At 42.5% G+C, this 23,509-nt stretch overlaps 1 protein-coding gene across 3 annotated transcripts in view; it reads right to left on the bottom strand.

The window, feature by feature from the left end:
- Positions 1–23,509, bottom strand: part of ARVCF (ARVCF delta catenin family member) — a 137,732-nt gene that overhangs the window by 33,873 nt on the left and 80,350 nt on the right. For all 3 annotated transcript variants that reach the window (XM_041410211.1, XM_041410212.1, XM_041410210.1), the window contains 3 exons: positions 17,077–17,194; positions 15,649–15,820; positions 8,872–8,943 (listed from right to left, as the gene is read on the bottom strand). In XM_041410211.1, the coding sequence (XP_041266145.1) occupies positions 8,872–8,943; positions 15,649–15,820; positions 17,077–17,194 (362 nt within the window). The remainder of the gene's footprint in view (positions 1–8,871; positions 8,944–15,648; positions 15,821–17,076; positions 17,195–23,509) is intronic.

The raw sequence follows: 23,509 nt of genomic DNA, 5'->3' as shown, positions 1-23,509 counted from the left end.
ACAACTAGGCTGAAAGGGAACATAGGAGGTCAACTGGGCCAGCTTCCTGCTCAGAGCAGGTTCAATGCCAGAATTAGACCAAGCTATTATGCTTTTGTCCAGTCAGGTCTTGAAATCCTTCAGTGATATAAAGAACCCTTCAAAACCTCCTCCAATGCCCAATTATGTAGCATTAACCTCCATTTCTTTGGGCAGAAGGATACCAGATGGGACAGATGCTTTCAGTGAGACTCAAGTACTGTCTGTCTAGTGCTGAGTTCTGAAAGCACCGAGTCACCTCGGGCTCTCAGAAATCCACATTCCGGCTGCTCCTAAAGCACAGCTCTCAGAACACTCACCCGGAGCTGTAACTACCCTCTTTTTGTCTGCTCACACTACTTCTAGAAATCTGGAAAGGGACTTAAATCAACATTACACCATCTTTCTGCCTCAGCTGTTCTGAAACTTTCTGCAGTTCTCTTAACTTGTCAAGCAGCTTCGTCAGCACAACTTCGCTGCGGTACTTTTGATGGACGCCAGAGACAACCGTAACTTTGTGCAACAAGGTTTTTGTAATTGATTTTGACATGAAATTTCATCTCTAAATTCTGACAGAAGCTGAGTTCCTCTTCCCTGAGCTTCCTGGCGATAATGGCTGGGCAACCAGGACAACTTTCGGATTCGCACCCCTCTTCGAAGGATCGTCTCATTTTTTACGCTTATGCTAAAAGGGAGGGGGGGATCTTGGAGAGTTCATTGTTATTGTTTCTTAACTGAAACTAAGTGGCATGGCAAAAGCTGACATAATGCAACAGCGATGGATCAGTGGATGGAGTGAGTTTTTCACTGCAGTGACTGAGCCCCAAGACTGAGGCAGCTACAGTTATGAGGGATAAGCACCTTCCCATTAACTCCTGCTTTTATTCCTGGCAGGCTTTCTTGGCACATTCTCATTTTATAAACAGTCCTGGAGCAGCATGTGTATAATGAGCTATGCTCTGTAATAACAAGCATTCTATTTTAGAGTAACAATTAGAATTGCCTGTAGAATAGAAATGCTAAATGGGACATGCAAAAACATACACACAATCTAAAATGTGGGGAGGGAAGAGAATTCATCATTCTCAGCAGGGCAAACAGTACAGTAAAAGCTGAGAAAATTAAAAACATATGACTGGCAACTATAGCTTTCCAACATTAACTATTCTTCATCAGAAATATTAACCAAGTGGAAATGACATGAAAATCTAGTCAGTGGTTGAAGAGCTAAGATGCTGCATTGCCACAGAGCACACACTGCTATAACTGAAGTAAATGCAGCTGGGCAGTAAAACTTACCAAGGTTTCCAGTTATGCACTGGTTTATGCATACACCTTTCTGTACAAAGCATCATAAATAATGCAGTTGAACTTCTCAATAAAAAACCACAGTAAGTGCAATAAGCATACTGAGAGTGCAAAGCAATTCACAGTATTACATGCAAAATTCTCTCTGTAACATGAAAGCCTCAGTCCATTCCCACAGTATCTCACCAGGGCAAACCTCTACCATCCACCTTTAAGTGAAATTATGTTTTTATTTAATTTTTGTATCACTGTACTCATAGCAACATCTGGAATACAGCATACTTCACCAGAATTTTGCTGTTTTTACAAATATACCACATACACTCTTATTTGCATTGGTTATCACAGCAGCAGTGAAAACACTAATTATTTTAGTGAAGGTAATTATTCTAGCTATTGTTTTGGTGAAGTGATTCTTCTATTGAAGGCAGTGGAAATAGTAGGCACTTCCTGAACAGGTTCACTACAACCCCAGCAACTGAATGCTATTAACTTCCCTATGGCCACTCAAAGTGAGGAGCAATGCTGGACTGGGGAAATCGACTCTTCTCCTTCCAGTTCTGTCTTTAGCTGAAGCTCCAGATCACTCTGTCTCCTTATTAGCTGTGTAATTACCATATGCTCTAGTGGAGCTCCTGCTGTTTAGTTTTTTGTAGGCTACTTCATTATGTATGTATATATGGGCTCTTCCTGTTCGAGATGCCTAAATCTCATTTTCTGTGCACTTAAGTTGGCCACAAACTCACATCAAGTTAGAAAAGGAATCTACCACCTGGGATTCCTGTCTTCTGAAGATACTGCTAGTTATTATAATAGATCTATATCCCTGGATGTCAACCTTGGGCAAGAAGGAGATGGAAGCTGACTACTGGAGTCTTTTTATAGTCCCATGAGAGCCACAGGTGAAAGGGCCTGAAGGTGGGGAGGGAGAATCTTGCCTCCAACTGTCACCTCTTCCCCCCCATATACTAAGGGAGACTAAACATTTGAGAATGCAAAAGAAGGCTAAAGAAGAGGAACAGCTGTTGATGTCAATTCACTATTTCCAAGATAACCAAAGTATCTTAGAAGTGAGTCAGCTTTTTCTCAGAAGGATAAGTCTGAAATGATTCAGAAACAAAGCAGTCATCTTAACTCATCTTGCATGTGACCTCTAGCTGTTAAGACAGAGGTAGAAGACAAAAGAAAAATCAAGAGTTTTACAGGCAAACAAATTATAGCTGAGTGAAACAGAGATGGACAAGAATCACCACCTTATGGCTTCATCAAGAGTTTCAGCTTCTATAAATACAGAGCTGAATGGAATTCTCGTATCATTACAACTGCTCCTCCTGCCTCCCTGCCCCAGCAGTTGTTTTCCACTGCTCCCTCAGCTTAAACTTCAAAGCTTCATGTCCTAAACCTGAAAGACATTCGCTCTATAAAGTGTCCATGCTGGGGGTGGGGAGGTGTTAGTAGCATTTAAATACCACAGCTGCAATTTCTTCTCCAGTTTATACTGGTTCTATATCCTCCACGTAGCAGAACTATTTCCAACTCAAATCTTCCTGACACAATTCACAATCTCTCACCTGGGCCATTCACAGCATAGTCTACTCACACAAACACTGTGCTTTCCCTTACTCAGCTGCAAGAGCTTTTCTGTTCCACAGATGCCATTTCACCCCTACCAGGAATCTAGCCTGTCTTATCTGTAAACATAATTTTTGCTGGATGTCCCTATGGACGAAGCAAGGGACTGGAAACCACAGCTCAGGTCTGCAATGTGAAGGTGTTCTCTGAAGCCAGAGAGCAATGGTTTGACAAACATGGCAACAACTACCAGGACACAAAGCCAAAACTATTCTTCACATTCCTGAGCAGACAGATAACACCAGAACTGGTCCTGTAACAGTCTCAAATTCATCTCACATGATTTTGTGGAGTAACTGAAGTCCACACAGCAGAGCTGTGAGTCTCAGCAGCACTGCTGTACACAGTTACTGTAAAGGCATAAAATTTAGTATTTCATTGAAATTTTTTTTTTCCTTACAGTCTCCAAAGTAAGAATATTGTAGGATAGAATTGCATTACCAAGTGAAAAGAATCAGTGGCAGAGGCAGAATAGTACTCCTGGACCTCCAATTCACATTCCAACTGTATCCCCCCCCAATATGATTTTTCAGTCTTCAGTTTCAACCTTAAACTTACAATTTATGTTCTACATATTTAAATTTAACAGATCGATAAAGATCACAAAGAAATTTTCACCTGTAGAGCACAGCTCAGCAGGCCAGGAAGCAATTCATGCACGTGTCCACCAGCTCTGAACAAGTCAGAACACTGAACATAAGAATCAGAGAAGATTATCACAAAAAAGGCAGAGGATTCCAAAACAATTAGCAGTCAGCTACGCAAAGACTGTGTACACAAGAAAGGAAAAATCCACAGGTGCCTGCTCTGAATTCCTTGAAAATACAGGGAAAAAGAATGGGAATTTAAAGGTACCAGATTAGAGAAAGTTTGGCAAGCGCAGGTTCCATATGGGAACTTTCCTATTCAAGGCAATAAATTTTCTCTGACTCAAAGCACTGGAAGACAGATGAGAAACCTTTCACTGCTTTGTAAATTATGAAAAGCACACGGGACCAAAAAGAATATTCAGCTTAGGAAAGCAACAGAAATAGGAGGTACTTAATAATTCTGATCAGAATTCTCAATAATGTGCATGAAATGCTCGAAAGATGTTAATACAAGAACCTGTTACTCGCTCTCACAGAGGAGATCTTCCAGTCCCTGAATTTCCAGCAGCAGGCACAGGAGGGGTGTGGATGGTGCCATTAATCAATCAGTTCTACTCACTTATTCACAATATGACAATCAAAACTAATGATGGAAGGGAGCTGGAAAGGGCAGGTGAGTGCTTGAGTAACTTGTCAAGATTTAAAGAAAGCAAATTAAAGCAGCAGTGAAATGCGAACTGCAGCCAATCTTAATTACAAACTAAAGCCAGAGTAAAGTGAAGTTTCTCTCTCCTTCTACTACATGTTGCCTTTAGCTGAAGACAAATTGCTGGCACTTTTGTAATCTACTAAGTTAAAGTCATTACCCTGACAGTGCCAGGAAGTCTAATTTCCTGGAGCAGTAATACAAAGATTTATAAGGGAATTTAAACACTCGCCTTCTGGAATAGAAAATCTATCATCAGCATGAGGCTACATGGAAAGTGACTGAGAATTTCAGATAATGGAGAAGAAAAAATTCACCTGCTGACAAGTTCATCCAAAATCTCATTCCCTGCCTACATAGGCTGCTGACCAGGGTAAGCCTACACACAAAGCTGAGCTTTCAGATAAATTCAGCTTGTCTTTGACGTCCCCACTGCAACAAAACAATTGCTTCTTCAATTACAAGCATTTTTAACACTAGTTCAGTATATCAGCACAACTCCCTCCTAAACTTATGTTCCCATTAAAATGGAATTAAACTTAAGTAATCAAAAAGGATAAGAGAAATTAATAAGCAGCTTAATAACTGCTTTTAAGGAGAAAATGAGCTAGTTCATCCACCAGGCTGAAATCTACCTGCATGTCTTGTTATGGCTGAAGATTTTCAACTCCCTAATGAGATAAACTGAAATGAGAGCTGAACTTCAACACCCAAAGCTCCAAAGAGCAGCTACTGTTCTGCCCTCAGACCTATGTGCACATAAACAACAAGCCATGAGATTTGCTTAAACCAGACAGCACAGAGGTCTGGATTTAATTAGGAATAACCTAATGCTGATTCCACATAAAAAACCTGCTCTGCTCTTCTGGACTTTCTCCTCCCATACTCCAGAACTGAGGAACAGAGGTGGACAGTCCAACACCTTCACGCAGGAGGATTAAATGTTAAAACCCCTCTAATGTATTTGGGGGGCTGACACACAACAAGCCTTAGTTCAGAAAACCTTATTGTAGAGGTAGTGTCCTCTGAGACACTGCCTTCCCCTGCACAGAAATGATTAATCCTCATCTTCCCCCAGTGCCTGAGCCTCCTGCCACTACTCCTGCTCAGAAGTGAAGGACTCTGTGAACAAAGCACAGGAGTTGTACTATGCTACGCATTTAATGTGTACACAGGAGAAATCAGCGCTGTGGTAGTGCAGAGGAGGCAGCCAGCACCACTATCACTGACCTACTTTAGACTGGGGAAGGGATTTCAGTAAGACTTCCCCCCCCTCACAGAAGCAGCAATTTTTGAAAGTCCTAAATTTAGCAAGGTTCTGAGGACAGCATTCATAATTTCTTGTCAGCTCCCTTCTCTATGCAAGCTCATATCACTTTCCCCAAAATTTATGCTCTCTTTGACTCAGGAAAAAAAAATATGCTCCTTTCAACAAAGAGGAAAGAAGAAGCTTCTCTTTCACAATCTTTCCTCACGAGGACAGGAGTACTCTGGACACTGCCAGGGCATATACATTAATTTTTTAGTATCAGATGAAACAATTTCTGAAAGCACTGCAAGTTGTCCAGTCTGACATTATCCAGTTTACCACAGATAACAACCCTGAACCAGAAGCTTTCCCCTGCCAGAATGCCTAGCACATAAAATCATTAAAGGCTTAGAAATGGTTTCAGGGCTGCTCAAATCATGTGCTGCAGCAGAACCTGAGTCCCATTAAAAAACCAGGAACCATCAGGAAGAGACTCTAGTTCATCACCCTGAAAAAGAGAACGGCCTTCCTTCATTCATTCCTCACCAGAACAAACAAATTTCAGGGGCTGAGAAAGTGAAATGCCAGCATTTAAACTAGGTTACAACTCCTTTGCATTGCTCAGGATATGAAGATGCTCCTAAGATGTACCAGCAGGACAGATGTTCTGAAGGCCTGAGAAACCTCTGCACCCTGCACAGACACTAGCCAGTCCCCACCCACAACTGACAGAAGTTTCTGATTTAATGATGTTTGGCTTCAGGACAGGCAGAGATTCCTGCCATTAAAGTAATCTGGAGTCAAAATGAAGTTTCCAGAACTGATAGAAAATAGGTCTGGGCTAGTCTGCTGCTACCAGTCCATGGTTTTTCAAGTGATCATAAGCATACTCTCGATTAAGCTCAGTGGTCATAACTACGGGTATCCTGAAGGGAAGCCACAATGTCAAGTTCTTGAAACCACATCTTTAGACACACCAGATAAGCTCCACAGATGTTGACTATAAGATTACAGGAAACTTAACAACACTACATCCCAATATTTGTTAACTACCACAATGTTCATTTGCTGCACTGAATGAACAAATCTTATTACTGCAGTGTCATTTGCTCACAAAGATTCCAGCTGAAAACTCACTTTAATATGGCTTTAATAATACATGAAAGAGATTAATCTATAATTGTTGATTTTTGAAATAGCACTTCATCATGTCACTCAATCTAAGTGCTTTTGATCATTAAAACTTGCATGATTTTTCCATCTCGGTAACGAGGTTCTGCCTCAGCTGAGAGCTGATCTCATCAGAGTCAATTATACTCTATAGAAGAGATCTGACCAGAGTTCTTAAGGGTTTTAAAACTGCAATTTTATTTTCTTTATTTCAGTGAACAATTTAAGGTTCAAGCAACCTTGTTAGAACTTTTACTATCCAGGATTTCTCAAGTAAATGAGATGCTTGGCAGGAAACTACCGGCAAAAAAGTGAACAGAAATGCATCAATGTCTTGGTTTTTTTACTCTTGGCACACAAGTCAATAGTTACTTTTAAAATATGCTCTTTTCCATGTCAAAGTGCTTCTTTCATAATGCTGTGGGATTAATCTCCTGACCTTATCTACCATGAGATATGTAATCTATTTGACTTCGATTAAATGGGGTATCTCAAAATTATCAAACAACCTCTTAACGAGCGTGAGATTTCTAGCAATTGAATATGATAACAAGCTGTGTAAGCTCAGAGACAGATCCATCTCCCATCAGATCTGCACATCACTTCTACCATTAACAGAGCCACATGAAAGCTTTTAATCTTATTTTAAAAAGAAAGCTATGCAAGGTATATTTCCTTGCAGAAATTCTTGATTTCCATCTTTTCCCTCTAGTGGCACCTACATTCCAATTGCATTTAGAAAGGAATGCAAATGCTGAAGCCTTTGCTATATTTTGCATTCCTTTCTTTTCCTGCATCCTAAAGGTGTTTCCTTGCTCTGCACTGTAATCAGCTCCCAGCCTGAACTGATGGCAGCCAGTGAAGGCTGGTTAGAAGTTTCCTGCAGCTCTCTAAATAGGATGGAACTGCAGCTTCTGAGAGGTTCCTTAGTACCTTGCATTATTTCACAAGATACAAAAGATCTTGTGCAATAATGCACCAAATGAAAATCAGTGTTTAGACATGAGACTAGAAACTGCATCCGCTATAAAGGGTGTCTGTAAATAGATCAGATTCATTTCCATCTTAGGATTAGTTTGCATATCACCAATCAGAGTTTCACTGTGAATTGGAGTGCAGCACTATGTATGTATAATTATTACACCATAACTCACTACCAGCACATCTCTAAGGATCTCAGGCATGGCCTCTGTTGTTGCTCTCAGTTAACAGTAAGAAAATTGAAGCACAAATAAGTGGAGTGGACCAAGGTCACCAAAAGAGCGCAATTCAGGTATCCCAAGTCCATGGATCTCTCCCAAGTCAGATTGTCTCTTTACACTCTCCAAAATTCTCTATGTGATGTGGGAAGAGTTCAAAATTTTTCTTCTGAGGAACATTCAGGTAGTTCTGGGTATTCACAGCTCGTTAAGGTGAGGCTGACAGGGTGGCACGGCAGCAGTTGCCATGACAATGGCTGGATCTTTGCAGAGACATTGCACACACTTCAAATCAAAAACCGTGCAAGTCTCAAAACGCCATCCAATGCTCTAAGAATTCTGACAAAATCCCAAATCACCTCTTAATCTTCAATTTAAAAAAGTACCATGCATGCAAGAAGGGAATGCAGATTGTGAAAGACTCCACCTCTGCCAGAGCTGGAATACAAAAGCACAATGCAGAAGAATTTTTCTGTGAACCTCTCAGATTTTAGAAAGTACTGTTCACTACAGACAGGGAGGAATACTGTGCTCAGGAGAAGACTGACTATCAGCAAAGGCAAAAATCCCCAATCCCTGCTGTCACCCAATTCCAAAGAACGCTGAAGAATGACAGAGATGACAGGGAAGAGAAAGGGTTAGTGCCAAGCACTCTCACCGAGCGCATTTCAGAACTCCTTACAGTCAGGTGTGGTGCAGATGGGCTGCAAATGGAGCTGTAGAGGAGGAGAGCCTCCACTCACCCTTCTCTGGAGTTACAATCACCAAACACCAAATCAGACAGGCTTCTACGAGCTTCCACCAATTCAGTAGTCTTAGATAAAAATTTATATCCAGTATTCAACACTAGATAACACCATGCACAGATATATCCATTATCCCAATTAACTGGCTACTCAAGAAAGAGATCAGCCTGATAGGCTCGTATCTCTAGTCCCTTTAAGAGCCTACAGCTCCCAAGCTACTTGTTATTTCCAAAAGCACAAACATTAGCATTACCTTTTGCTGCTTCAGACCGCTTAGGCAAATCAAGTGTATCAAAATTCCTGTCCAAATCCCCATTCTTCTTTCCTGTGCAAAAAAGAAGACAACAGATGGAGAAGACTGTCAGTATACTGACAGGTAAGTTACTGTCATGTGCATCTACAAGATAGGAGAAGATACAGACCCAGAATACAAATCACAGAGTGCTATCCATAATTGTGTGTATCTGACTCGCAGTCCAGCTGCACAGCTGTGGTTTTAGCATGAGCAAACCTAGGCACAAACACCTCTGCTGCTTTCAGGTTGATCTGCAAACACGCTTAGCACTAGTGTTTCAGAGAGTCTTAGAAGTGCTTTAAAACCTTCCAAAATTGGGCCACTTCCCTTCTTGCCTTGTTGTTTACACAGAGGAATTTTGACCTGAAGCTTAGCTCAAGCAAAAACTCAGCAGCAGAGCAAAAAAACAACAGCTTTGCTTTGCAGCCTCTATTCTCAAGGCAACAACCAGGCAGGAAGACCTAGATTTAATATATTGTACAGACAACAGCCAACAACTTAACCTTGAACTGCCTTTCAATTGACAAAGTGTCATTTTAGCTATTTATTAGAAGCTAATGGAAATAATGCCATACTTTTGCTAAGAAACAGTATCAAACTATTACATCAGCTGTAATTTATACAACCTTTACATACAACAGAACAAAACCAGCACTTTTAGTTAGGTTGAGAATTCAAGGTTATGTAAATACATGGGGAGGGAAGGGTTAGATTCCATGCCCCCAAGGAGATGTACTGCCTTGGGTAAGCCCACATGGATGCTGTGGGATAAGCAGGATCTTGCCATCAGAGGAATACTGGCAGCAGAGAGATTTGGAAGGCAGTGCAAGAGTCTGCATGGTTTTTGAGGACAGCAGTGTACAAATTAGCTTTCCCAAATTATTTTGAGGGGGGGGAAAAAAAAAATCAAGTTATTCAGTCCCTCTCCCTCCAGAGCAGGGAAGGCAGGTGCAATGGGATGAATTCAGACAATGCAATTTAAGCTGCCAGAAGTGGCTTCTGCACAGGGACTACCAGGCTGTTAATGGAGGCTTTACAGAAAGGGCTGGAAGCTCCACCAGTCAGGCTGCTTAAAAGCAAACAGGAAAATGGTTCTTGAAAATGCAATGGGGAGATTAGTCTGAGTCTTGACTGCAACAGCCAGGAGATGGGAAAGGCCAGTCCCTGCCTTGTTACAGCAGGGGGTTGGTACATGCACAGTAAATTCAAGGGGTCACTCTACCTTTCCTCTTGACAACAGGGTAAAAATACTCACTACTGTACAGAGAAGAATTAGAGCTTTTAAATACCATTATGAATATTTAGGAATAACATTAAGAGGGAAACCCACCCCTTCAAGGTAGTATTCCATCCTCTCCCTTTCTTTGGGAGGGGATGGGATCACACCCTTTTCTTCTGAAATGCCAACACAGAACACCAGACAACTTCAACTGCTGAAAACAAAACATGCACCTAGAAGTTCTGCTGATCTGAAGTAATTTCCTTAACTGAAATATATAAAAGCCCATCTAAGCTGCCAAAAGGTCATGCAGCCAGGTACTACAGCAATCCTTGAAAGGTATCTTTGCTAAAGCAAGGGACAGGAATCAGTAGCACTCCACAGTCTTCCATCAATTTTTTGCTCTGTCAAAGGAGCAACACATTGCTTGGAGAATCAAATACCAGAAAGAAGAAGTGCTGTACATCACCAAAAGACTTTGCACTTCATAATGGCAGCTGAACCCAGTTACTGGCTGCAAACCCTTGCTGACCCTTAGGGCACTGACAAGGAAAAGCAGGGCAGAGGGAATTAAAAGGAAAAAAGCTTTCAAGGAAGGAAGTCAGTGTAGGAAAGATTACAGACTTAAAGCAGACCCATAAATGTGACTCCATCTTATCTAAAAGTAGGACAAACTGTTTTTTCACATGGAATTTTTCACAAATTCCATGTCTCTGCCATTAGATAGTTTAAACCTCAGAACATGTTCTCAGAGAGCCAGACCTTACTTGACACATCTACTCATTTCAAAAGTTCTCTCTATAATTTAAAGGTTGGTTTGGCACTTCTATCAGCCCTGCAGAACTGAGATGGCACAGTAAGAGCTCCCTTCTTCCCAATGGCAGTGTTTAGTAAGCACTGTGGCTGTGCACAACTTGATCAGGAGGAATTGTCCAGGAGTGCAGTGTTGGCTGCTGCTCTTGAGCTGGGAATGCCAAAGCAGCTGTCCATTTACAGACCTATCTTTCATAAAGACAGCACCCTCCACCTGTGCTCTGGACTCCTCAGTTGCCATCTCCATTTCTGGGCCAGACAGCAAACACTGGCTGGTTTGGAGGAGCCTCTGCTGGTTTGCATCTCGGCCCTGTAAGGAACTCCCACCTCGCAGGCCAAAGCCCATCTGTCCACAGCAGAGGCTGCCAGCTGCTTGCCAATGGCAGCAGGACAGAACACAGAACTCTGACCAAGGGGATTTCAACTCTACAAATTACTTGCTTAATCAAATGGATTGTGTTTGGAAGCACCCCAAGCACCTACACTTCCAGGGCTTTTCTACAGAGACAAGGTGAGCAAGCTGCAAGAAAAATTCAAACCAAATCCACCCAGAAAGCACAGGTTTCAATCTGAGGCCCAGCAGCTGTTTTTCCCATTTGATTTTCACAAACGCTAGGGTATTTCTAAAAAGGTGACCAAATGCAGCCATTCAGGAGGTCTACTTATTAAAACCTTCTCAGCCATCCCCATGCACCCCTGATACCACAAAAACCAGCATCACTGCCAGATTCTGTAGCTCTGAACACCCTGCTCTGTCCCTTGAGCCTGTGCATTTGTTCACAACAGGGATGTGAACACACACACACAACCCATGTGGCTGGGATTTGTAAGGAGCACACCACTGCCTGGATCTTCACAATCGGGTTGCTCACCACAGAGATGCTGAAATCACAGCACAAACTGCGCTTGCAGCAGGAGAGACGTTTAAGATCTGTTTGTGTGCATTTCAATTTCCACCCATATCCAGGTTCTCCAGGGTTTCCAGCCTGAGGTGTGTCAGAGAAAAGCCAATGCTGGATGAGAAGCACAGCTCCAAACTTTGCCAAGAGACCGTTCTGAACATGCCTGCTGACAGGCCTGTTTTATGAGACCTGGCTGTAGGACTGGCACAGCACTCTGCTTTGGGAAAACTGCCTGACATGAGACTTGCTTGTGCAAGATGCAATTCACAGTCTCTGAAACAGAGGGATTAAAATTCTTCCCCTCTCCCCCCTTGCTACATTTCATTATGTAAGAAACAACCAAAACATGACCTTCAGCATTTTCCGTCTGTCAGAAACTCGGTACAGACTCTGAAGTGTGACCCAGCGTTATTAACCACTAATGTTGTTGATCTTCCTCAAATGTCGTTTTGCTTTACTGTATAATCAAACCATGGTGCAGCCAGACCATTTCTTGCTGAAGAATTAGTTCCCAAATGCTTTATTTTGGGTTGAACTAAAAGTTTAAGAGAAAGTGCTTCTTCATAACAATCTCACCTTATCCTCCCTGGTGTTCAGTAATGCAGCCACTGAGCTGGCCACAAAGGAGTGACAGAAGCCAAGGGCTGAGCTCTGTCCTGACAAAAAGTCCATCATCCACAGCCTCACCACTCACAGTCCAAAAATCAGTGTTCTGCAGAACACCACCCAGCCAATGGTGCAATTAGATTTTGGTTGGTTGGTTTTTTTCCCCCTCCTCAACGTTTCTCCTTTGGTCCAACCCTCCAGAACCCATGATCTGAAGCAAGTGTCACAACCTGAAAATGCCCCTGCCTTCATCCCCAAATCAGTCTCAGTAAGGGAGTCTCCCAGGCACCCATAGCCTATCAACCTCCCAGCTGAGGGAAGCTTTAGCCTCAGACCTGTGTCTTGCAGGTGCAATTTTACTTGCTGGGATGAGAAAATGAAGCCTATCCCCTGAGACAGGTACTGGGGTAGCTTCCTCCAGCTCCTGTGGGTGCCAGTAACAGAGCTGCAGCAGCCCAGGCACGTGCCCAGGCAGAAGAAGTACCAAGCACCCCTGAGAGCACACACCCAAGCTGCTGCAGCTCACAGCTCCTTCCACCCCCCGGAGCAGCCAGCAGAGCCTTCCCCCTCTGACAGGGCTGGGGACAGGGACACAGCCCAGCCCTGGTGTTCCTGCTCTCCTGGGCTCAGCAGGCCAGCTGCACAGCAATTCCCTACTGCACTTACACCAAGAATGAACAAATCCTTGTGTGTTCCATTTGTGGTATGGAAAGACCAAACTGCAAAAGCTCCCTCAGAGGATTTTTCCATGTCTGCTGAAATGAACAGGAGGATGCACTGGGGGAGCAGGAGAAGGTGGATGAAGAAGACCTTGATCTCAGCTCTTAGCCTTGCATGTGAAAGCCGAACAAAGCATGTTATGGTGATGATGAAAAGAAAGTATTGCAGACTCACCTTGATTGAACCACTCCTCTAATTACCAGAAAAGCAGCAAAAGGAAAACAAAAATTTACAGGATGAAGAAAATACAAAGGAACAGTCACAAAGAGGCAGAATTTCAAATAACAGGTTCAAAACCTGAGTATTACAAGACTACAGAAGTTTCATCAATTAAAAAACCAAACCAAGGTATTTCACGTTCTCCCTTTTGTTACTCCTAAAAAACCCCAATCTTTCTTTGCACAGCTTTTTTTTTTTTTTTTCCTTTTCTTTCTCTTTTTATTAAATGAAAAGGTGCTCACAAAATTGAGGGGACAGAAGGATGACTAGCCCTTTGCAGAGGTGTTTGAAATGCTGTGATCAATGACCATGAAATAAAATAAACATGGAAACACTGCGAGATTAAGTGAACAAGAAAGGAGAGAACAGATCGATTTTGAAGTTCTAGACTGAGAAAATTAAGGCAGATTCAGACCAGTATCCCCATAAATTTAACAGTGAGACAAGGGAGCTTCTCTTTATGATTTTAAAAGCACATTTATGAATGGATTTTAACTTCTATTTTTTAAGCACAACAGGTGTCTGTAGACCCTCTATTCTTTTGATCTATATCCTGGAAGCTGTGAGCTCAGCATTATAACCAGTTGATTTCCCTCTGGAGAACAGCACACTTTCAAAAGAGCACTGCAAAAAGGTGGAAAAACCATTGAAATATATTGTCATTTCCTGCCAAACACACAGAGCCGAACCCAAGCTGCCACTGAGTGCCTGCACGGCTTGCCGCTATCCACAGGCTCATCTCCAGCATCAGATGATTCTGAGACCAATTTGCCCAGAAAGACATGACCTGGTGCTTCAGCTGATGAACAGAAAGTACCCAGGAGCAGAACCCCGGGAGAGGAATCTCCAGGTGGGCCCAGGCAGACACCTGGTGCGGGACACACACCTGGGAGCGCTCCTGTCACCGATACCTGGGGGTGGAGGACGGCTCTCCCTCAGCACAACGCCCTCCTCCACAGGCCACTCAGAGCTTTTATGGCTGAAAGTGTTTCCAGTGACTGTGTTGCTCTCAAGCAAAGCAACAACAAGGACTGCAAGTGGCAGGGCACAGGCTGGAGTCAGCACACATGCAAGGTTTCCAAAGGGTATCACACTGCAGGTTCAGTCACTCCCTGTGAGAACAGGCTGGCCAGGCAGGCAGAATTGCTTCTTTAGTTTCCCCCCCACCACCAGTCTTTAGAAGATTCACATCAATTTTTTATTTTAAACCATCTAAATGTAGTTGATGACAGACTAGTCTGCAAAATCAAGTTCACACTGTGATGACTTCCCTAGCACATATGGAAACACGTAATATTTTAATAACTTGTGCAGGTCAAATCAAAGAGTAATGTGCAGCACACAGTCCACCAAGTTCAAATAACTCCCTATCAGCTCTTTAGGGGCAAAACCCTTCCTTGTACCTGGCTATAAATAATAAGCCAGGATGGGTGTACACATGAATGAGGAGAATGAAGCCTAGACAGAAAATGGAATTAATTATCTCTGAATTAATCTAGAATAGTCATTTCTCTAAGAAAGGAAACAGAGTTCAGTCTAGAATAGTAATTTCTCTAAAACAACAAAGAAAATGGATATAATTTGAGTGTCTCCTTGTAAAGGAAACATTGAAGGGGGGTTACTGAGACTATTAATCCTCTCATAATGAAACTCATTTGCAACACTCATGCCCCAGAGGAGAGAACAGGTCTAAAAGTGACTGACAATTAAAAGCCACAAAATCGCGTTTGCAATTTAAATTACTGAAATAGTGACTGAATTGGGAGGTTTTGGTTGAGTGGGAGGGGAGGCTTTTAGTTTGTTTTCAAGTATGAGTCTGGAGGCATGGAAGATGTACAGGCAGGAGTGCCATGCAGGGGATGGATGGATGGATCCGTGCTGGCTTGGCTTCCCAAGAAGGGCACACATGCCACACAGCCAGGCAAGGGGACTGAGCAGAGATGTGACAGATGCAAGAACACAGCAATGCAGAGGAGAGGCAGAGCACATCCACCTTTTTCCAACAGCAGAATGTCATCTGTCAGCATGCAGCATTCCTGTTTAAAGCCAAACAAAATTACAGCAATCATGGAAAAAAGAGTCCCAAACATCCAATAGAGATGCAACACAGGAGATAAACATGTGCCAGGACACTGCAAACACTCCACAAACTGCACCATCCTAAATGAGCACAAAGAATGTGCTTGCAAGAGCAGGACTGCACAGCAACATTACCCCCAAATCCATTTCTAGTTCTGAGCTTTTTGCAACACATACCTTTAGCTTTCTTTCCACCAAAACAACCAGCATCATCTTTCTTCTTCTTCTGGGAGCCTCCTGTGCCTGTAGTCTGACCAGCATCTAGTTCTTGGTACTTATCAGCTCCAGGGACCTCTTTGTGGACATGATAGGAAAGGTTCCGCATGATGCACACACAATTCTCCACAGACTGTTACAAAGAAATTTATGTTATATGAAGCACTGCACCCTCTTACCTGCAAACCATTGTATTGTGCATAGGAGGGCTTGGGGAAATTGAAATAAGAAGGCTACCTGTCCCAGGAAAACCATGTTGCTCTCAAGGAAGATTTAGTCAAGGCCCTTAATCTAAAGTTCATTCTTCTTCTAAACCACATTTTGTTTTTCCAAAAGCGAAGCGCTTTATAAATAGTATCCATTCAAAATGAAAACTCTCTAATCAAAAATACCACTTGATCTTAACATAAAGAATACAATTCACAAAAAGATCAAACACACTGCAGAAAATGATCATATAAGGATCTTATTTTAATCCAAGTCTCTCTCTCGTTCTTCCAACATTTACAATCTCCAAGGGGCCCATTTTATTAAATTTTCTCTGGGTCAAAACCTAGGCCTTGTGAGGATTTCAATGGAACACACGTTGTCCTGTAGTAATAGCTAATCCACAGCACATCGGGTTCTGACAAGAGCAGTGCTCTGTAGGTTGCAATGGAAACCACCAGGTGGTTACAAAATCCACTTCCAAAATTACCTGATTAAGTAACAGGGCTTTGTAACCCCCTTGTTCAGGCCATCACATGGTGAGACACAGAATAAAATATCGATGCTTTACAAGCCTTCTGGTGTTATAAAGAAATAGCATGCTCTTTTTAAACAGGTTAAAGTTATGATATTCCTCATGCATATAAATACACTTTTAAGTGCCACAGGATGAGATGATGATAAAAACAGATTAATAAAATCTGCACCAAAAAAAAAGAAAAGCCACTGTGAAAGTGCTGCAGGTCTGAAGACATTCCTTAATGTCTAAGCACTTCAGTCTTCAGAGATGGTGCTGAATAAAGTCCTTAAAATGGGAACTGACTCGTTTGCTGCTTTGTGCAAATGGGACTCAATTCTGATTTGGAGACTGCACTTATAAATGCCAATTAAGCAATGCAGAACAATACCAATAATGTCACTGACAATAAAGGACTAGTCTCCTCATCTCTCTCAGCGACCAGCCTTTGCTCCCCTCATCAGCCATAGAAGGAAACACAGCAGCATCCTGCTGACACCCCATCAGCAGTGCCACTGACACCAGACACGAGAGGAGGACAATTACTCTATTTTCTGAGCAAGCATAACCCTCTTCTGATACCAGCAAACAGAAGTTGGATCCCAGTGCAACACTTCAGCACAAATTGATGTAAACATCCACTCTGTTTTAATACTCCAATTCACCTTATTGTCCGTGTCCTTCTTGCCAACCGCAGACTGCAGAGCGTGGAGCAGGGCATCCACCAGGCCGTCGCACTCCCGCAGCCTTCTGCGTGCTTCTGCTCCATCTGAGCTTACGTTCCTGACAGGAGAGAGGTGAAAGAATATTTAGCCCTGTAACCTTCAGTATAATGTTAAAGGTGCATTGATTTATACTACAATTATTAAGAACTCATCCCCTTGGATGATAAATTAGGAGGCCATGTAGACTGACAAACCTACTAAATCTCAGTAAAGTGTGGGCAATGCATGTCTGCAACTTTTTGAGCCTGAACAAAAAGGGGAACACAATCCCAGAGATGCCTACAAACACATTCTCTGCTTTGCTGGTGAGCCCAAGGACTCACCTTAAAGCAGGCTGGAGTCTGCAGAGCAAACAGTATGCAAACCCAAAATTTAATTTCAAAACCAGCAGTTCCAAACTGAAAGATACTTTCACTACCTTAGGAAAACATGCTAAATCACAAGATTGTTCAGCAGTATCAAGGCCACAGAAACTGAAAAAGCTGTGTGCAGCAGATTGATTACAAAGTCTGGGTCAGTCACCTTTAGTAGGGAAAGGACGACAATTTCCATGGCTTTGAATTTCTCAAAACTGCACAAGAGAATGGCACAGGTAGAAGAAGCAAGACAGAGTGGAAGGCTGCTTGGAATTGTTGGAAGTCATGCTTATCAATGACTGCAGAACCTGTCAGAGGGGACCTCTGCACTTGACCTTACTCATCCAGCAAGCACAAACTGATACCCCAGCCTTGCATAAGCATCAATCTGCCATTATCCAAAAAATAAATAAAATTCAAGTCAATTTTCCAAATGCTGCCTTCCCCCCATGCCCCTCTTTTCTTCAGGAGAAAAATGAAGTGACAAAATTAATTCTTAATCATGCTCACTGACCAAACCTGTATGGAAGCTCTTCCCAAAGCTGAAGCACAGTCATTTCAACAACACACACAACCTTTCAACTTTCAGGTCCTTGAATCCCACAAAGCCATGTAAGGTTACCTCTCAAAAGCTCAGGACAGCATCATGACTTTCTGTTATCAGAATCCTGCAGTCAGCTTTTGCTTTTAACCAGAGGGACTGCCAATCTCCAAGTAATTAACAAATCAATCATGGTCCCTTATGTGTTCTGGTCATCTGGGCAGGCTGCTATATTAATTGGATAGCTAAGAAAATACACACTTTCTCCAAGAAGATTTTCTCTCAAAATCTGAAGGCACTTAATTGCGAGCTGGTTGCTGTAACAGCACATTAACTTTCAATTAAGAACACAAATGAAATGCACAGATAAACAAATTCTTTTCTCAAATCCTAACACAGCTTCACCTCTAGCAATGGATGATAGAAGGCAGGTAAAGTGGGTATTAAAATGATTCCACAGGATAGATGGAAGAGAATTCTACATGCTGTTTTCCCATCTCCAGTTGTACTAATCCTTTTGTATCAAAAACACAAATGTGAATTTTAATGCTACGTCTTTATGAAACTGAAATTAGAATTCAAATTCTCTGAGACACCTTTCAGGAGTTATAACAATAAATGATAGCAGCTCCACCTTCAAGCACATCTATTAATGTGGAACACTACTTGTTAAGCTTCAGGGTGACAGAAATGCACTATAAATGGTCTTATCTGGAGCTGTGTATCACATTTTTTATTCCCTCATTAAGTCTCACAGTGTTAGAATTCTCATGCAGCACTGCCAGACTGAAGGCAGAACAGCTCAACCTTCTCACCTTCCTTGCCCTATGGCCCATTCAGAAGAGATTTTGCTCTGGTTCATTTGTGCTATCACACTTGCACCACGTTTGTTTTACACTTTGGTTATGAACAGCATCACAGTATTGTGTATCCTGCTTTCTTACTTCTTGATCTGTACTGGGGCTAATATCAAGGTAGACTCTGATAACATTATGATTGAAAAACATAATACTGTATCAGTAAGAGTGTGGCTTGCTGATATCCCTGTCTCTTCAGCTACAGAAAAATTTACTGGAAATTAATGCCTCGAGGAAAAAAATTCCCACATGTATCACACATAAATAAGCATGAAAACTCTGCAGGATCAAGTTAACAGATAATTAATGCTATGACTAAGTTATCCAGACATCAAACTTTGCAGTTTTAATGTTTTAACTAGCACATCACAAAATGTATCCTTACAAATATCTCATGCAGAAACATCTGCTCTATAAATACACAACCCAGGATTTTGTTAGTCCTCCCTCCTTGGATAATGATCTTCCTGCAGCCCTTGGGATTTATCTGCCATGAAAGAACAAACCCCAGTTCCTTGTCTGTAACTGTACCCCAGCCTATGGGAGAGCTCAGCTCCCACTCTTGTCCCAGCAGCCCAGGCAGATCTCAGACAGACAAAGCACAGAGAGATCAGCACCTGCATCATGAGATTGCTCTTCTGCTGCTCCAACACTGCAAAAGGCAGTGAAGATCTCCCAAACCCCATGGAAATATTTGCATTTCAGACCCATGCCAGACATCTCTAAGCTCTAAACTAAGGTGGGCCCTATGAAAACAATGACAGTATGCTTTGACTAAGTTCTCATCTGACAATCCCATGAGAAGTGCTGCCAGGTTTGGTTTCCATGATCCAAAGACGCCTTCACAAGTCCATGCAACCCAGGAAAATGCCAGGCTGCATTTCTGCCATGGCCTTAAGACTCTACCATCCACCTCCTTGAAAAGCATCACCCAGTAGTCATTAGTCAAATTCATCCTGGGTCTTCAGGAGGGGCTGGAGCATGAAAACAAAAGGGATGACATGGACAGAAGAGCTACTGCTGGCACTGTTCATGAAAAAGGACAGGTACTGCCATGGAATAATCAACCTGACAGCACACTCCACTGCCAGGAGTCAGGAAAAATCTCTTCCCATTTCACATCTGCACTGGGATCGTTCTGCATCTTGTATCTGTTAAACGTGACGGAATGAAAGATGTAACCAAACCATTGTCCAAAGGAAGCCTTCAAAGCAAGGTTTCTGAACACCTTTCTTCCAAGAGTGATGGAAATCAACAAACATGACTGATTCCAGCAGTCAACAGAGGACTTGCAGTCCCTTTACACAGGGCAACGCTCCACAGAAGGAATGCAGAGCCTCACCCAGGCCAGAAACTCATGCAATGGAGATATGTAACATATGGCATGCAGACTTGGAGAAAGTAGAGAGCTTTGCTTTTCATTTAACTTTTCTACACATTAGACAAGTAGTGCTATGCACCAGAAGTAATTCTTCAGGGGATGGAGTGTTTCACACAAGACACCAAAGAGAAAGGCAGCTGAGACCCCAGCTGAGGTGCTGCTAACTCTGTTACTGAGGAGACAGGCTGCCATGCAAGACCTGGAATGGCCAGAAGATATTACAATTAAACAAATGATCTCACTGACTTGCTTGTGGGGCAAATTAGTATCAAGAACCTCTGTAGATATAAGTCAAAGCTACTTATTGAAGTTTGAACAATTCTGCAGGGCTTTTGAGGCACTGATGACAGGCAACTATCCTGTTACAAATAAAGCTGACTGTCTATTGAGAAGGGTGGGAATGGTGAGGGGGAACTACACAAACTATTTTTACACAAACCAGTACAAATAAGACCTGCCATTCATCCCCAGTGTTCTGCACACTTGCCCTGTCTCTTCACCCCCAGGAAGGTCTCTGCTGCTTTCCCTGACTTGCCTGCTTTTCAATACTTTACCAAGAGTCTATTAAATGACAAATGTATTTTAAAAACAGAAGTGTGTTATGTCACAATGCAAAGGGTAACAGGGACCTTCAGTGTGCTTCCTGTAACAGTCTGAAGAACAATTCTAGAAACAAAACACAGAATTACTGCCCATGTGACTCGAGGTACATACAAAGGAAACCAACTGGATGACTGATTTTACAGTAAAGCACAAATCTCGTTCCAGAGATTTTACATCTCCAGCCTTTAGCTAGAAAAAGCAACCTGGATTCTTCCTCAAATTCTTGGAGTCCAGACTGTGGCCACGATTAGTGAAAGAGAATTTGTAGGGATGTTGCAAATATATGCTTTCCCTGGGGAAAAAAAACAAAAACAAACCAAAACAACAGAACAAAGAAGCACTAAGTAAATGTTAAATAAAAGTAAATACCTAGGAGCATAGAAACTCATCAGGCTAGGAATGCAGTCTGTTGCTATTAAAGACTTCAGAGACTGGGGGCGAGTGTGCTGAGAAATGTGTTCATGCCTTAGATCAGGTTATCGTTATCACCAAAGAGTTGTCTTAGTAATATGCAATTCTGAATGCTACATTTACATCTGCAGAACAGAGCTGGCATTCATCACCCCTAGGTGAGGTGAGCTGTTACTACTGCCTGTGCCACACACCAGAATTATCTTCAAGAGAAAAGACTTAAAAGTAATTAAGTACAGGGTACTTAATTTGCACTCTTTCAATGCAATCATGCGGCAGTGCCCCCTCTGTGCTCTCCCTAACAATTTGACAGACAGAGTGGAGATGTGGAGAGCTGCTGGATTGTTTTCTTTTTAATGATGAAGAGAAACTTGAAAAAAAGGCAAAGACACCTTCAGCTCTGAAAATTAAGAAGTATTTCCAGGACTGTTTTGTCTGTCACTTGCCCGGAGAGCACCATCAGATGCTATCCCACAGTGCTGCAGATGAAGCCAAGGCTGGAGTGTTACTGAACACTTCCCCTCCTGCTTCACTTCAGCAGGTGTAAAAAGCACTTTGTTTAGAGATCTAGCTGGGAATGAAGACAACAGCTTGGAGACTTGGTTTTTTATATAAATAGGAAGTTGAACTGGAAATTTTAAAGATGTCCTCCTAGTAACACTTCCACCTTTCCCTGGAAGAATCACAGCTGAGAGCTGAAGCTGAGACAGTGGAGAGCTCTTTCCACCCCCTTGCCAGACTCTGACCAGCACCATCACTGAGGCTTTGCTGTCCAGACACTGAGTTTTGCATACTTCAGGTCATAAAAGACAGCTTCTCACAAGTCTAGCTTAAAATATATTAGCTGTTCTGTCCACCTACTCTGGCAGGCAGAACCCTTGCTATACAAGCACCCTTCCACACCCACACACTGCTTCACAATAAAGAAATTTTTATTTGGATGCCAGCCAAAGGAGATGGATCAATGAGAGTTGTAGTAAATGAACTCTATTTCCAAGTGTATTTCTAGGCCTGCTATGTCTCAAAGGAGGAATATACAACATTTAAAAATCATTCCATCATTTCATGCAGAAATTGAATGGATTCCATACTTCAGTTCACATCAAGTACCAGAAAGTTTAATTGGTATTAAAGTTCATTGTTCTGAAAACAAGAGAGAAAAAGAAAGAAGCTGCCTGTGACACAAAGATAGCCTGATCCAGGCAGCTCTGGTCAGAGGGCCCTGAACAGCACAATGCAGTTTGCCAGCAGAGAGCTCAATCAGAATCAAGCAGAGAATACGGTAAAGAAGCCAGAAAGAAGCCAAAGTCCAAATGAAATGCACAGAGAGCCAGAGGAGCTCTACTGATGCTGATTTATGTAGGGAGCAGCTGAGTAGTAGTTGTTCAGACCTAGGATCCCACTGGACACTGCTGCTCCACTCCAGCACTCACTGACCAGTTACACCCAAGAGAGAAGCAGCAGAGCAGCCCCAGTTTCTTTGTATGCAAGCCCTTCCACCTATTTAAATAAAGTGGTTGGTTTTGTTTAGCTGACCAAATGCTTGAGAGGACATAGCAAAAGCCATCCCTGAAAAAGGGTTTCACAAGCTTAGTCTGTGCTCCAGCAGCAGTGGCACAGAGCAAGAGATCCACAGGGCACCTGTCACACTTCATATCCACGCATGCACTGCCTACAGGAGCTGTGTGAAAACAGGCTGGGGCTCAAGAGTACAGTTAAACAAAGGATGGACTCGACATCTGTACCTTGTTATCTGTGGCATTCTATACCCAAAACACCTTGTAATGCCTTTTCAGTAAAGTGCTGACTGGTTACTTCCTGCATGACCTACTTGGAGGGCCTTAGCTTGCTCTCCTGTAATGCAAAATGATGCAGAAACCCATTGCACGAGAATTCCACGATGCCCAGCAGCTACTTAGCTTCCAAGTTATTCCAGTCTCTTCCTGGAGGAAAGGCCAAGGGACTCTGCTTGCTTTACCACACATGCTTGCTGCCATGACAAAGAATCTCAAAAATACAGAAAGGACGTGGTACTAATCTAACAAAGGATTAGGGCTCACAAGCCTTCCAAAGCAGACTACATCCATTAGAATGACTGCAGGGAGCTTTGCTGCAGTCCTGCTCTTCACCCCACCACAGCAACAGAGATTTTTGTAGATTCCCTTTCCTGACAGCCAAGGGAGGAGGGACCTAGGTTCATTCCTAAGTAATGACAAAAGGCAGT

The sequence above is a fragment of the Onychostruthus taczanowskii genome, unplaced genomic scaffold (assembly GCF_017590055.1).
Source record: "Onychostruthus taczanowskii isolate IOZ18803 unplaced genomic scaffold, ASM1759005v1 scaffold32, whole genome shotgun sequence".
In the NCBI taxonomy this organism is placed as follows: domain Eukaryota; kingdom Metazoa; phylum Chordata; class Aves; order Passeriformes; family Passeridae; genus Onychostruthus; species Onychostruthus taczanowskii.
The sequence above is the reverse complement of the archived record's forward strand: the minus strand, read 5'-3'. Positions and strand labels throughout refer to the sequence as shown.